Source organism: Coffea arabica, chromosome 5c, assembly GCF_036785885.1.
Source record: "Coffea arabica cultivar ET-39 chromosome 5c, Coffea Arabica ET-39 HiFi, whole genome shotgun sequence".
Classification (NCBI taxonomy): domain Eukaryota; kingdom Viridiplantae; phylum Streptophyta; class Magnoliopsida; order Gentianales; family Rubiaceae; genus Coffea; species Coffea arabica.
In genome coordinates this window covers 16,796,213-16,809,758 of record NC_092319.1, presented here as the reverse complement: position 1 = coordinate 16,809,758, position 13,546 = coordinate 16,796,213, and the positions used below count along the sequence as shown (strand labels likewise).

At 36.7% G+C, this 13,546-nt stretch overlaps 1 protein-coding gene across 1 annotated transcript; it reads left to right on the top strand.

Moving 5' to 3' along the window:
- Window positions 1–12,231: 12,231 nt before the first annotated feature.
- Window positions 12,232–13,060, top strand: LOC113689253 (uncharacterized). Its single transcript, XM_027207053.1, has 2 exons — window positions 12,232–12,601; window positions 12,669–13,060. Exons 1-2 carry the CDS (start codon window positions 12,232–12,234, stop codon window positions 13,058–13,060), a joined length of 762 nt encoding a protein of 253 aa, XP_027062854.1.
- Window positions 13,061–13,546: the final 486 nt, after the last annotated feature.

Sequence of the window (13,546 nt, the reverse complement as noted above, 5' to 3'; positions counted from 1 at the left end):
GGGGTTGGAGAATGGCACGCAAGGAGGATATGAACAAAAGGTTATGAGAAAAGAGGTGCCAACCAAGGTGATAGAAGGACAGGAAAGGGAGGCCTAAGTAATTCCAAGTGTAATGAGTCAGGAGGATAGATTAGGAGGGACAAGCAGAAATCCGAGAGTTTCAGCACCTGTTGAGGTACAAGACATAAAGACAAATAGCATTACTGAAGGACAGGATTTGAGGTTAGGAGACCAATGTAGCATGGAGAGGGAGAGGAGAAGTGCAGCAACAAATGTTGTACCTGTGGATGAGGAGGATATAGGGATGGAAGAAATGTAGTAGGTAGAAAATGAAATATAGGAGAGGAAACAGGTGGCTATCCAGAAGATGAACACTAGGATTAGAAGACAACTTAAGCCTTCAAACAGAAAGAGGGCTCCTTTAGGTGAAACGGCTGGAGATGTCAGGAAAATAGAGACTAGAGGAAAGAGGAAAACGTATCATGAGGATACTGAAATGGAAGAAGTTGAAGGTGAGTGCTTGAATGTAAAAAGGAATAAGAGGGATCAGTCCTTGGAAATACGGTTAGAGATTGCTGAAGATGGGAGGGAGACCAGCCTTAATGGGTCCTCAAGTGGATAATGAGACTGCTGGTGTGGAATTGTCAAGATGCAGGGAGCCCCTTGACAATTCCCCAACTGAGGGAGGCTTGTAACCTCCTTTCCCCAAGTGTTGTTTTCTTGTGTGAAACTAAGAATAGGGACAAATATATGGAGACTGTTAGGAAAAGGCTGAATTTTAATCATAGTGTGATTGTAGAGTCTATGAATAGGTCTGGGGGGATGGCTTTTTTTGGAAACAAGAAGTGAAAATTACAGAAATACATAAGACAGCATTCACCATTGAGGCTCATGTAGTGGACCACAGTCATCATACCAACTGGTGGCTGATTGGTATATATGCAAGTTGTGATGCGGCAATTAGGAAGAATCAGTGGAACGTGTTGAATGAAAGGAAAAGACTTTGGGGTCAAAGGTGGATAGTTGCAGGAGATTTTAATGATATAGTGTCCAATGAAGAGAAATGGGGAGGAAGAAGAAGAGAGTAGTGGACCTTTAGAGATTTTAAGCAATTCATTCCTGATAATGAGCTGATCGATGTAGGTTTTGATGGCAATCCTTGGACTTGGTGTAATAACTAGGAAAATGAAGGAGAAATTAAACAGAGGTTGGATAGAATGCTTTGTACTCATACCTGGTTCCATATTTTTGACAAAACAAGGTGCAAACATGTCGACAATTACAGCTCAGATCATAGTATGATTATGGTTGATACTTGATACTGAACCTGAAAAGGACAAAAGAAGAAAAAAATTCATTTTTGACAAAGGATGGATACAACATGAAGGGATTACACAGGTGATTGCGGAAGCTTGGAAATTAGAAGTGGAAGGATCAATAATGTACCAATTCACTAAAAAGATTTCTAATTGTAGGGTGGCTCTTCTGAAGTGGAAAAATAGTTTTCAGCATAACTCTAGGAAAGAGATTAATAGAATCAAGGTAGACATGGAGAGGCTTAGAGAGTCAACTGAGTTGCACAAAGGTGCTATGGATGACCTTAAGACTCAACTTAAGCGAGCTTACTCTGATGAGGAAATGTACTGGTCTCAAAAATCTGGAGTTACTTGGTTGAAGGAGGGGGACAAAAATTCATAGTTTTCCATGCTAGTGTCAAAAGTAGAATGAAAAGGAAAAGGAAGGTTAATGTACAAAGAGATGATGGTTCATGGACTTCAAATGAGAAGGAACTAGGTGAGGAAGTGGCTAGCCATTACCAACAACTCTTTGATAGTCAAGGTACTGAAGGAGTTGAGGATATCTTGAGGGGAATACCAAACACAATTTCTGATCAAATGAATGTAAATCTAACTAGAACTGTCACTGAGGCTGAGATTAAGTCTGCACTTTTTTTATGAATCCAAACAAAGCCCCTGGGTCTGATGGGATGACACCTCTATTTTTCCAAAAATTCTGGAGGGTTATCAGGTCTAATGTTGTTCCAGCTATCCAGAGTTTTTTCCACTTAGGTTTCATGCTGAAGTCTCTTAATCACACGATTGTCTCTTTGATTCCCAAAGTTGAGATGCCAATCAATCTTAAACAGTACAAACCCATAAGCCTTTGCAATGTGTTGTATAAAATCATTTCCAAAGTGTTTGCCAACAGACTTAAACATAATCTAGATTTTTGTATAAGCAAGAACCAGGCAGCTTTTGTTCCAGGGAGACAAATATTAGATAATGTCATTGTGTCCCATGAATATCTCCATTATCTGAAAAACAAAAGACAAGGTTCAATAGGGTGTATGGCTTTAAAACTTGACATGGCAAAAGCCTATGATAAGGTTGAGTGGAAATTCTTAGGTGCAATCATGCAGAAAATGGGTTACTCAGAGAAATGGATAAACTGGATATGGCAATGCTTATCAACTGTCTCATACTCTTTCAAGCTCAATGGTGATCAGATAGACTTTGTCACTCCTAAGAGAGGTATACGACAAAGGGATCCTCTATCCCCCTATTTGTTCTTAATCTGTTCTGAGGGTCTATCAAACTTGCTGCGAAGAGCTGGGCAAGCAAACTGATATCAGGTATTAGTATCAGTAGAAGAGGCCCATCAGTATCACATTTGTTCTTTGCTGATGATATTTTAGTTTTTTGCAAAGCAAGCCCAGATCAAGCAGAGGAACTCATGAACATTCTAGCCACTTATGAAAAAGGCTGTGGTCAGATGGTAAACTATGACAAATCATCCGTGTTCTTCAGCAAGAACACATCAGAGGGGGAGAAAATTGCTGTGTGCAGAAAGTTAGGAAATGTCCAAATGGTAAACCAATGTAAATATCTTGGACTACCTATGGTCATTACAAGGACGAAGGAGCAGCTGTTTGGTTTTATAAGGAATAATTGCCAACAAAGGATGGCAAGCTGGAAACACAAAATGCTCAGCAATGCAGGGAAGGAAGTGCTACTGAAGGCCATCACAATGGCCTTGCCTACGTACGCTATGTCCTGTTTCAAACTTCTAGGCAAACTCTGTAAAGATATTAGTGCTATGATGGCAAGGTACTGGTGGGGAGAAGACAAGGGAAAAAAGAAGATGCACTGGTGTTCCTGGTCAAAACTGACGAAGGACAAAGGCAAAGGGGGAATGGGATTCAGGGACCTGCAAAATTTTAATAGAGCTCTCCTTGGCAAGCAACTCTGGAGACTGGTAACATGTCCAAATTTATTGCTAAGTAAATTTATGAAGGTGAAGTACTTTCCAGACAGATCATTATTCCAGTGTAAGGTGAGCCCAACTGCTTCTGGGTTTGGAAGAGTATGGCCAGTGTTAGAGATGAAGTGGGGAAAGGAATTTGGCGAAAATTGGGGATGGTAGCAGTACTAACATCTGGATAGATCGTTGGATTCCAAATAACAAAGGAGGGACACCTACTACTCCTAAACCCCAAAGCTGCTACCTAACCAAAGTGAAAGAATTGATAACAAACTTTAGGTGGAATAGACTACTGATTTTCAGTACTTTCAATGGCAAAGATGCTGAAGAAATCCTCAAAATCCCCATAAGTGTGGCAGGAAGGCCAGATAGCAGTTACTAGATAGCAAGCACCAATGGAAACTACACTGTGAAGTCAGCCTACAAGATGTTGGAAAGGGAGGAGAAAACTACTAATATTGGAAGGGGAGTAGCTGGAGGGCAAGGGGAAACCAGCTTTAATGGACAGAAGGAGAAAGATTAGACAAAAATGTGGAGAATGGACATTAAGGGTAAACACAAAACCTTTCTTTGGAAATGTCTGAACCAAGCTCTACTAGTAAACGAGCTCATATACTACAAAACCAGAATGGGGGAACCAATTTGTCTGTGGCGCAGGAGAGGAAACCATAGAACACTTGTTTTTCTTTTGCAATCCAGCAAAGGGAGTATGGAGGTTCGCACCAGTGCAGTGGGATGGCATTGATGACAGTAGAGGCAATTTCAACAAATGGTGGAGTGGACTAATGGAAGCAACAAGCAGAAATGAAGGTCACTGGCACCAAGCTCTCACTGTGAACATCCTCTGGCAACTGTGGAAAGCCAGAAATAAGAAGGTCTTTAACAACAAGTGTAGGACACCTTTTGACATTGTACAGAAAGCTCATCTAGAATGGAGAGTACACTGAAATGAAAAGTAAAGAGAAACGGGTGAGCAGCCAGGAAACATCAGCTTGTGATGAAGAGGGATCGTGCGACATTATACACAGCAACAAGATGACAATTGAAGTGGAGGTGAGCCAGCTGAAGGAAAGCAAAATTGTTGGCATTGGCATAGTAGCAACAAAAGACAATAATGTGCACGCTGCATGGGCCATGCAAGACAAAAGTATAGGTGACATTTTGCTGGATTATACTGCTGCGCTTAAGTTATCATTGTGCAAAATCAAACAAATGCCTTGGCCAGATGTTAATTTGCTAGTTTCATCCGCTCAGTTGTTCCGAATGTTGCGAACGCACAAGACACAAAACATCAGACTTTTTGCTCAATTGGAAGACATTCATATGCTCAAAGCTTTGTTTATGAACTGCTCATTCAGCTTGGCTGAAAACCAATGTAATAGATTAGGGAAAAGAATTAGTAAGTATGCTACTACTTTAGTGCAAGATGAGGAATATCTAAGTACTCTGTGTCAAACGACACAATTGTAAAGCTCGTGATGGGCCTTTGCTCAAGTTTGTATAGCTTGTTTTTTGAAATCAATATATTTTCTATCGTTTCCGTAAAAATATATATATATATGCAGTTGAACTCCAATATTGGTGGCAAACTTTATTCCCCCTTTCCAGGAGTAACAAGGATATGAAAGGCACACAAAAAATGGAGGGGCAAGCTCGTACATGACCAAAGGACTTCAATCAGCACCTTTCACTTGGAAGGGTGCATGTGGACTTGTCTACATTGCAAACAGCCGCTGCGAGCCACATGACAGATTCTACTGGCTTTGGAAATGTGCAAATCCATAGAGATGGGAACCAGTATGCTAAGTTAGAGAATTCAATTTATAGGGTCAAATAGACTTGCTGTAGGCGTCGTTTTGTGCAGTTAGGAAAGACTGAAAGGGACTAGTTTTCATAGATGTCTTTTGGTGCAGTTAGAATAAACAGGTGCAGACTAATTTCCAGATTTTTGTTTAGTTTCAAGTCTATTTGTTCAGATTCATTTTGCTATGATAATGGCTACAATGCATTTATTTGATGCTTAACATGCTTTTTTCTTTTCGAATGCTATCAGGCAATATATTCAATTTTGATTTACTATAGAAATATCAGTTGTTGGTCTTTTACAGGTCTTTCATACATTTTCTAGTCATAATAAACTTCAAAAAATAGGACACTTTAGTCCTGAACTTCACAAAATGAGACACTTAGGTTCTTAAACTTTAACCAATTGCACACTACATCCCTAACCTTTAAACAATGGGAGATTTTGGTCCCTAAACTACACAATCTATTCAAATAAGTCAACCTTGCAAAATAATGCAATACATCTGAATATACAACTTATGCTATTCCTTACCTAGAACCACGTAAAGCTAATGCCTAGTTCACAACCTATTTCTAATACCTAAAAGAAGGAAACTTAGATACCCTACAATATTATGACCTTTGGCCCCAGATTCTGGTAAAAATTCATGTTTTACATTATGGTGCTTCTTTTTGACAAGATTGTGGCCTTTGGCCACAAATTTGAACAAAAAGAACCACAAGACAATGACAACCCAGTGGTGGATCAAGTATGTTGTAAGCCTCCTAACTTTCCCTTGCTGCAACATTTGAGTTCTCTTGTAACCTCGCAATCTCACCTTATATCTTGTTTATCGATCTTAATAGTCCAGGGATTATTTCTTTGGATCTTTGACATATCTCAAGGTCAACTCAATCCCAATATCTACAGCCTCCTGGTTCCAATTAAACAGCATAATAGCATTAATGAAAAGAAGTTTAGCTTGCCGCAATTCATACAAACTGAAAACAAAAGCAAGCACGAAAAAATAAAACCTAATTTCCATTACACTGTACTAAAGACATTGACAAAACCTCCTTCTTGGGTTTAAACCTATCCACGATGTGATCATTAGTGATTGTTTCCACAATTACAAGTTTGCCAGACCATCTTAATTTCTTATTGACACGAATTTCTAGTTTCTTTTATTCTTTGTTTTTCCCTCTTGGATGGAGTATCGAAGGCTGTCCAAGTCAATCAAGGTGCTCAAGTCGATTCCATGATGGTGCCAATGGGTCCAATGATGCAAGCTCGAGCCAAGAGACTTAACGAGTTATTACAAGCCATAGTTCAAATTGTCCAAGATTCAAGTGGAGTGCCAATCTTGGTCAAGGAGGGAAATTCAAAGGTGAGGTTGAAGAAGGGGCTTGATGGCCGAGCTTAGTCTTTAGTTAATCGTATTTGGGCTCGAATTAGTAGCTAATAAACGGTCCAGCTCTTAAAGCTTGGAACCGTCTTTTAAGTAGGGTTTTATGGGCTGTGTTAAAAGGTCCGGTTTGTGTGTCTTGTTGGTCCAAGTTATGTTAGGCATTATTATGTAAAGACACATTAAAACATCATTTTTCCTTCATCAATGGAATATATGCCATTTCCAGAAAAATATTTCTGGAAAGATTACTCTTTTGGCTTTACAAGCTTTTCTTAAACACCTAGAATTTTCTTCGCGTTCGTTTGGCTCATCAATTAAGTTTATCACCCTTGATTGTGTCACCTTCTACCGTTCTTGGGTTCGCAAGTTTGTTTGGTTGTGGGCCAAGTCATTCACAACCATGGGGATTAGAGGGATCCAAATAGGATTTTCCTCTACCAAACTTGTGTCAATCACCATCGGTCCAGAGTTAGATCGATCACGAATTTTGTTAGAAGACAGGGTTCATATCAGCTGGCATCAAAGCTAGTTGGTGATTTTCCAAATTATATCCCTAACATGAACAAGAACCCAAACATGCGACGACAAGAAAACCCTAGTGACGTTATAGAGGACAACCACAGATTTGACACAAAATTAGAAGAAACTAATGAATTGGACAAAACAAATAGATATAACCTAGAAAATCACCAACTAGCTCTAATGCCAGCTAGTACGAACCTCAATGTGACAAAACTCGTGAACAAGAAGCTTGGATCTTTGGTGATTGACACAAGTTTAGCAGCAAAATTCCTACACAGACCCGTCTAATCCCTGTAGTTGTGAATGTTGATATGATCTTGACCCACAACCAAATGAATTTGTGAATCCTAGGAAGGTGGTTGGTGCTACAATCAAAGATGGTTTCTTGATTGATAAGTCGGAAAAAACACTGGAGAGATTTTTGAAGTATTCAAGGGTGCTCGCAAAAACTCAAAGAGAGCTTCACACTCGAAGGTATTTGCTGGAATAATTTGTATGTATTATTGAGAGAAAACAAGAGTTTTATAAGTCTTTTACATAACAAAATCCTATCCAAACTTGGAAAGCAAATGGCTAACAATTGCCTAATAACCATGGGCTTAAAACCCAACCTTATAAGAAGCGGATCCAAGCTTGTATATTGCTGGTCCATTTATTGTTTTCTAATGATTAAAACGACATTAACAATTAATGCTAACAAAGATGAAATTTAAGTGCACCAAACTCGGCCTTCATGACTCCAATTCACGCATGACTTAAAGCAGGTTTACTAATGGTAAACCCTTCTCATTAGACTCTTTAAATGTACTTGGCATCCCAACCGAGTTTTGACCTGCTCGACCTATAGTTTGAAGTGATTCATTGAGTTTCTTGGCACGTGCACATGTCATTGGACCTACTAGGATGTTCACAAGATTGACTTGTGCTTCTCAAACTTCTTGGACAACTTGCGCGATTTCATCATGAAGGGTATATTAGTCATTACAAAAAAGGAAGAAACACAATTATACCTAATAAATAATAATAATAATAATAGAACAGACAGTTAGATTTCAATTGGACTTTGGATTGTGATGGAAATTGGGCTTTTTTTTTTTTTTTTTTATTAGTACTAGATACATGCATTAAACTTAAGACGGGGAGAACTTGCTATTATCTAAAACTTTAAGAGTATTTTCTAATTAAGTGCATGGCTGGAGGTCGCCTGTCCCTTCCTCTCCCGGTCCTTTCCTCCTCCATCAATGTCTAAGGGGAGTAAAAGACACTTTGCTACCAAGAAAAAAGGGGTCAAAGTTCAACATCGTAGTGATTCGATGTTGAGGTGCAATTTTACACCTAAGCCAATTTAGATAGAAATTACCTAAAGTTCCATTAAAAACCAATGAAGGTCACACGAATGGTGCTCGACATCTACAAAATATCAAGAAATTTTCAAACTCTAAGCCACAAGTTACAATGTATAGCACCGAGAAACTAAATTGCATCTATATATCATATCACAAAGAAAAAGAACTAAAATCCAAAAGTACTTGTATTAACAAAAACCAGTATAATTGGGTGGTAAAGCATCCAAAGGGCAGTGACGGACTCAGGAATTTAGTTGGGATGAATCATCAATGATATGATAGCAAGACATCTATAGCATATAAAGCATATTAAATGTAAAATGAAACTTCAATAGACTATCATTGGAAATAAGAAATTTTTAAAAAATAAATATAAAATATATAAAATGTTAAAATTAGACTTTATGCCATTCAATTTACTATCAATGTAGCGCATTCAAAATCATGGTTGAAACTTCTTCAATTTGTATGACAATTTGAACTTTTTTTTTGTTTTCTTTGTCTTTGACTTCCTATGAAATATATACAATGTTACTTTAGTTGCTATTTTAAAGTTATACTAATCAAAGAAACTAAAAGTTATTTATTATAAGAGATTTAGTTACAAGAAAACTTAATATTTTTGTAATTGTTATTCAAATATTAAATGTATGATAATGTAGATACTAATGGTATACTTTTATAAGAAAAATAATTATTAGTTTGCTGTAGGACACTTTATCAAAAGAAATTAAACACAATTAAAAAAGTACTGTTGATTATTATGTTTAGAAAGAGGCCAAAGTAATATAATTTTAGTTGACAACTTAAATTATACAGAGAATTTTAAAAATTTTAAAACTTTTAGGGGACGGCGGCCCCTACTGTCCCCTGTGTCCGCCTCCCCAAAGGGTTGCCCAAGAATATTCCCATCACAAAGACACTGCTTCTTTACAAAATGTTTTGAGTCTGACCAATCCAGGATTTGATATTAAATTCTGCAAAGCCCAAAGAAAATTTTGATTTCAGGTTCACCTGCCCTCTTATGGGGATACATATTCGAAATTTGTTTTATGTTAATTAATTTTACTGTTTTAGGAACTGAATAACAATTTTTAAAGATTATTAATTTGTGTTGTTTATAGCTCTTTAATGATCAATAATTGCAACTAGTGATTAAGACACCCCGGCCCAATGCGTATGCCATCAATAAAAATATATTTAAAATGATTAACATTATTTTTTTTTGTGGAAAAATAGTAATTTAAAATAGTTAAACTATTTGTAGTATTTTTAAAAAGTGGCACTTTTTTATTAAGTGATAGTTAATTTATTTAGCAGATATCGAGTAGTTATAGCCTTATAGGAAGGTGAGTCGTTAAAATGCTGTAGCTCTCTGTAGAAGTAAGGGTAGATTAGGCAATGCATAAAATGACACAATTTGGTGTCTCAATAGAAGTAAGGGTAGATTAAACAATGCATTAACTCACACACTTTGTTTACACCAAATTTCTCCCTCCCGCTTTAATTATACATAGTAAGAAAATCGAAGCAACTCCTCAATCACTATTACATAGAGCCAATAGCAGCATAAATGCGGGACAAGTTTTACTGGTTCTTATTCATGACCAAACTTATATACATTAATTGAAAATTTTACACGATTTCTAGATTCATGAATTGCACACCGAACTTATGAAGCTTGAGACGGAAATCTATATGAGTACAAAAAATCCCCAATTTCCATATTCATTTCAATTTCAACATTTGAATTGCATGAAATTAAGGCCCTTAAAGAGAAAAGAAGAACTCAACACAATCAAGAAAAACAATTTACAAGTTTTTAATGTGAAAAAAATCTGAAATTGTCCAATTTGTTGACATAAGTGGAAGAAGACATTATTTTTTTTTCAATTAAGTTATGATCCAGCATAACAAACACAAAAATACCACACAGCACAAGTACGGAAAAACTATTCAAAAAATATGACACAATAAAAAAAGATTGTGATGCAATAAAAAAAGGTTATGATGCATAGTATTGAGCCAAAGATGGGACTATCCAGAGTTGAGAGTGGACAATTGATCCCCTCAAAAAATAGGCATAGGTGGGATGGTACGAGAGAGAAAGTGTAAGTGAGAGATTCTAGATTTGAAACCTCTCACTTATACTAAAAAATAAAAAAAAATAAAAAAAGATGGTTCCCCCCTCAACTTTCAAAAAATGTCCTTAATATAGTGCAAAATTTTGTGTAAATTTCAGAACTTGCCTTTCTTGAAATGTAAGGGATGAGGGGGCAAACAAGTAAAACAAAAGAATAATGGCCCACTAGCGTCTATTAGCCTAGAGGAGAGACAATGTAGGAGTCACCTTTCTATACGTGTGTATCTTTTTATTATAAATCTATTCCTAATTTCTAAGAGAAATTTATGGAATGACTAAACAATAAACACCTATATAAAAGTATCTCTCAAGTTTCCATATGCGTATGTTATGAAGCTTTTGAATCTATTCCTAATTTCTAGAGAAATAAAAATTATAGAACAACTAAACAATAAGTACCTGTGATGCGTGAATTCGTTTTTAGTTTTTAGGAAACAATTAAGGAACAACTAAATAGTGGAAACATGAAACAAAGGAACTATCAATTCCTTTCTAATTTACAGGGAAAAAAAGTTAAAAATGAATTAATTGACTTTAAACTTGCAGATACGTATCCCAAAATTTTAAAACTTATAAGAAATTTATTTTAGTTAAAGTGTTAAGCTATACATAAAGTTATGATTTGTTAAAAAATCTTATACCACATCTCTACCTCCAGAAGAAGAATAACCATACTCAAATCTCGTAAAGCATCTCCAACAAACTATATATAACGATTCTTAGAAATGTGCAATGAAGTCATACAAAATCAACAAGTATTTTATCCTGGGATTTTTTTTCCCACAAGTCATACAGGTTAGTTAAACAACTCAATATGTGTATTTATATTTGTTTAATTTTTTTGGATATTATTACTACTTTTGTTCTCAGTTGAATACCATTTTATAATTTTATCTATGGATTTATTTTTTATCTAACATAGAGACAATATATGTTAACCATCCATAATGAGATTCTAGTATATGTAATTCATTGTAGTCTATGCAGTATTTGCATGAATTTAACTTCTGTGATAATTGAATCTTTTCAATTAGGTGATGGAAAAATATTAAAGAAGAAAATCGGTATTTATGTCGAAATAGTTTTGTTATTTTATATGAGAATTCAATAAATATGGCACTTAATGGTAAAATTTTTTTAATGTAACCAGCAATTTTTTTTTTTTTAAAGAAAATTACTCTACAAACTTTGTCCCCGGCCCTCCCCCCATGTATTGAGCACCGACAATACCAGATAAAAATCACAATACCTCCTCTGTCTCAACGGAGAAAAAAGAATTGGGAAGTTGGAAACAGCCAAATTTCTCCAGAAATATTGGAATAAGATCAGACCATGAAAACTTGAGCTAATGCTTAATTTTAAGCAAGGGCTAGAGACGAGACATGGCACTGATGAGGAAGGTTTGACTCCCGAATATTAGAGCATTTTTCTAAAAGGGTCAAAATTTCAATTTTAATCCTAAAAAGCGTGAGGAAACTAGAAACAAGTAGGGATTTGGTTTCCTTTTCCACATCCCGAATATTAGAGCATTTTTCTAAAAGGGTCAAAATTTCAATTTTAATCCTAAAAAGCGTGAGGAAACTAGAAACAAGTAGGGATTTGGTTTCCTTTTCCACATAAGCCAAAAAATAAGAACTACTCCATATAACACGGTTTCATCACATAAAGCAGTGTCTTTTTCTTTAGTAGTTTCCCTTTTTCTTTTCTTTTCTTTTCTTTCTTCTCTTCAACCGGAGCAGTTTACGAAATCCTGAAGCAGTTAGCCATGGAGAAAACATCGAATTGGGGATCCCTCACAGACCTCCTCCTGGATTCAATTCTTAAGAAGTTGGTTTCCCTCATCGATTACGTCCGCTTCAGTGCCGCCTGCAAGCATCGGAGCGCCGTAGCAGCAGATCCAAACATGGAAAAGTTACATATTGAAACTTCTGCAAATAATCAACTCCCCCTCCTGATGATCCCAACAATAAAGGGTAGTCGCAAAAGCCGTACCTTGTACAACTTAAGTCATGGCAAAGCCAATTACGACGTGGAATTATCAGTGCCCCTCCACAGAAGATGTTGTGGTTCTTCCCATGGATGGTTAGCGTTTGCCATGGATGATCTTTCCATAACTCTTTTCAATCCTTTCACCGGTGCACGAATTGATCTACCTTTTCTCGTCCAAAACAACCCCTGATTACGATGCTGAGTATTTTGTAGAAAAGGTGGTTTTGTTAGCCAATCCAATTACAAATCCAGAATATGAGGTAGCTGTCATATATGGTGATATGCACCAATTAGTATTCATCAAAGCTGGTTATGAGAAGTCTTGGAGTTTTATTGAACTTGATTATTGGAAAATCACAATAGAAGATTTCGTTGGCTCAAAAGAATTTGTTGTCTCAGATGTTATATATCATAAGGGAATTATCCGTTGCGTGAACTATCATAACAGAATTAGCAATGATACTCAGGCAAGGCTTCTACCGAGGAAACAACGGGCAAAAAGCTTTGGACCAGGGGTTTTAGACGACAGAGTAAGAGCAGATTTGCTTGAAGTTAAAACAAACTTGGTTGAATCTTCGGGTGGGAAATTGTTGATTTTAAGATGATTTCGGTCGTTAGATGGTGAAATGTTAGGCTTGACTTCAAAGTTCAAAGTTTATAAGGTTAAAGGGAAAGGAATATATTCAAGGCTGAAAAGGGTGAAGAAATTAGGTGGTGATGCCTTGTTCTTGGGTGACAATCATTCCATGTCCGTTTTAGCTTCTGAATTCCCAGGATGTCGGCCAAACTCGATATACTTCACCGATGGCTATATTGAAAATTTTTACCGCAACGGGCCTCGAGACATGGCGATCTTTAACTTGAAGGATGAAAGCATCGAAAGCCATATGTGCCGAATCTTATGGACAAAATAATGCCACCACCAGTATGGATCACACCCACGCCAGCAATGTCCAAATTCTGCTGAAGAAACTTGGTCAGAGTACGGGGAAAAGGAAACAGAGAAGAAAGGAAATAAAGAAGAAACTCTTCAATGCCAAATTGCTTGAAGATGACTGAACATGAGATTCCTTATTCCTCCTTCTAATTTG

What these genes read in the sequence shown, in the direction of transcription:
- LOC113689253 (XM_027207053.1), top strand. Translation starts at nt 12,232, where the DNA reads ATGGAGAAAACATCGAATTGGGGATCCCTCACAGACCTCCTCCTGGAT. An exon ending in TCTTTTCAATCCTTTCACCG is followed by an intron (nt 12,602 to 12,668) that starts GTGCACGAATTG and finishes AGTATTTTGTAG; the next exon opens with AAAAGGTGGTTTTGTTAGCC.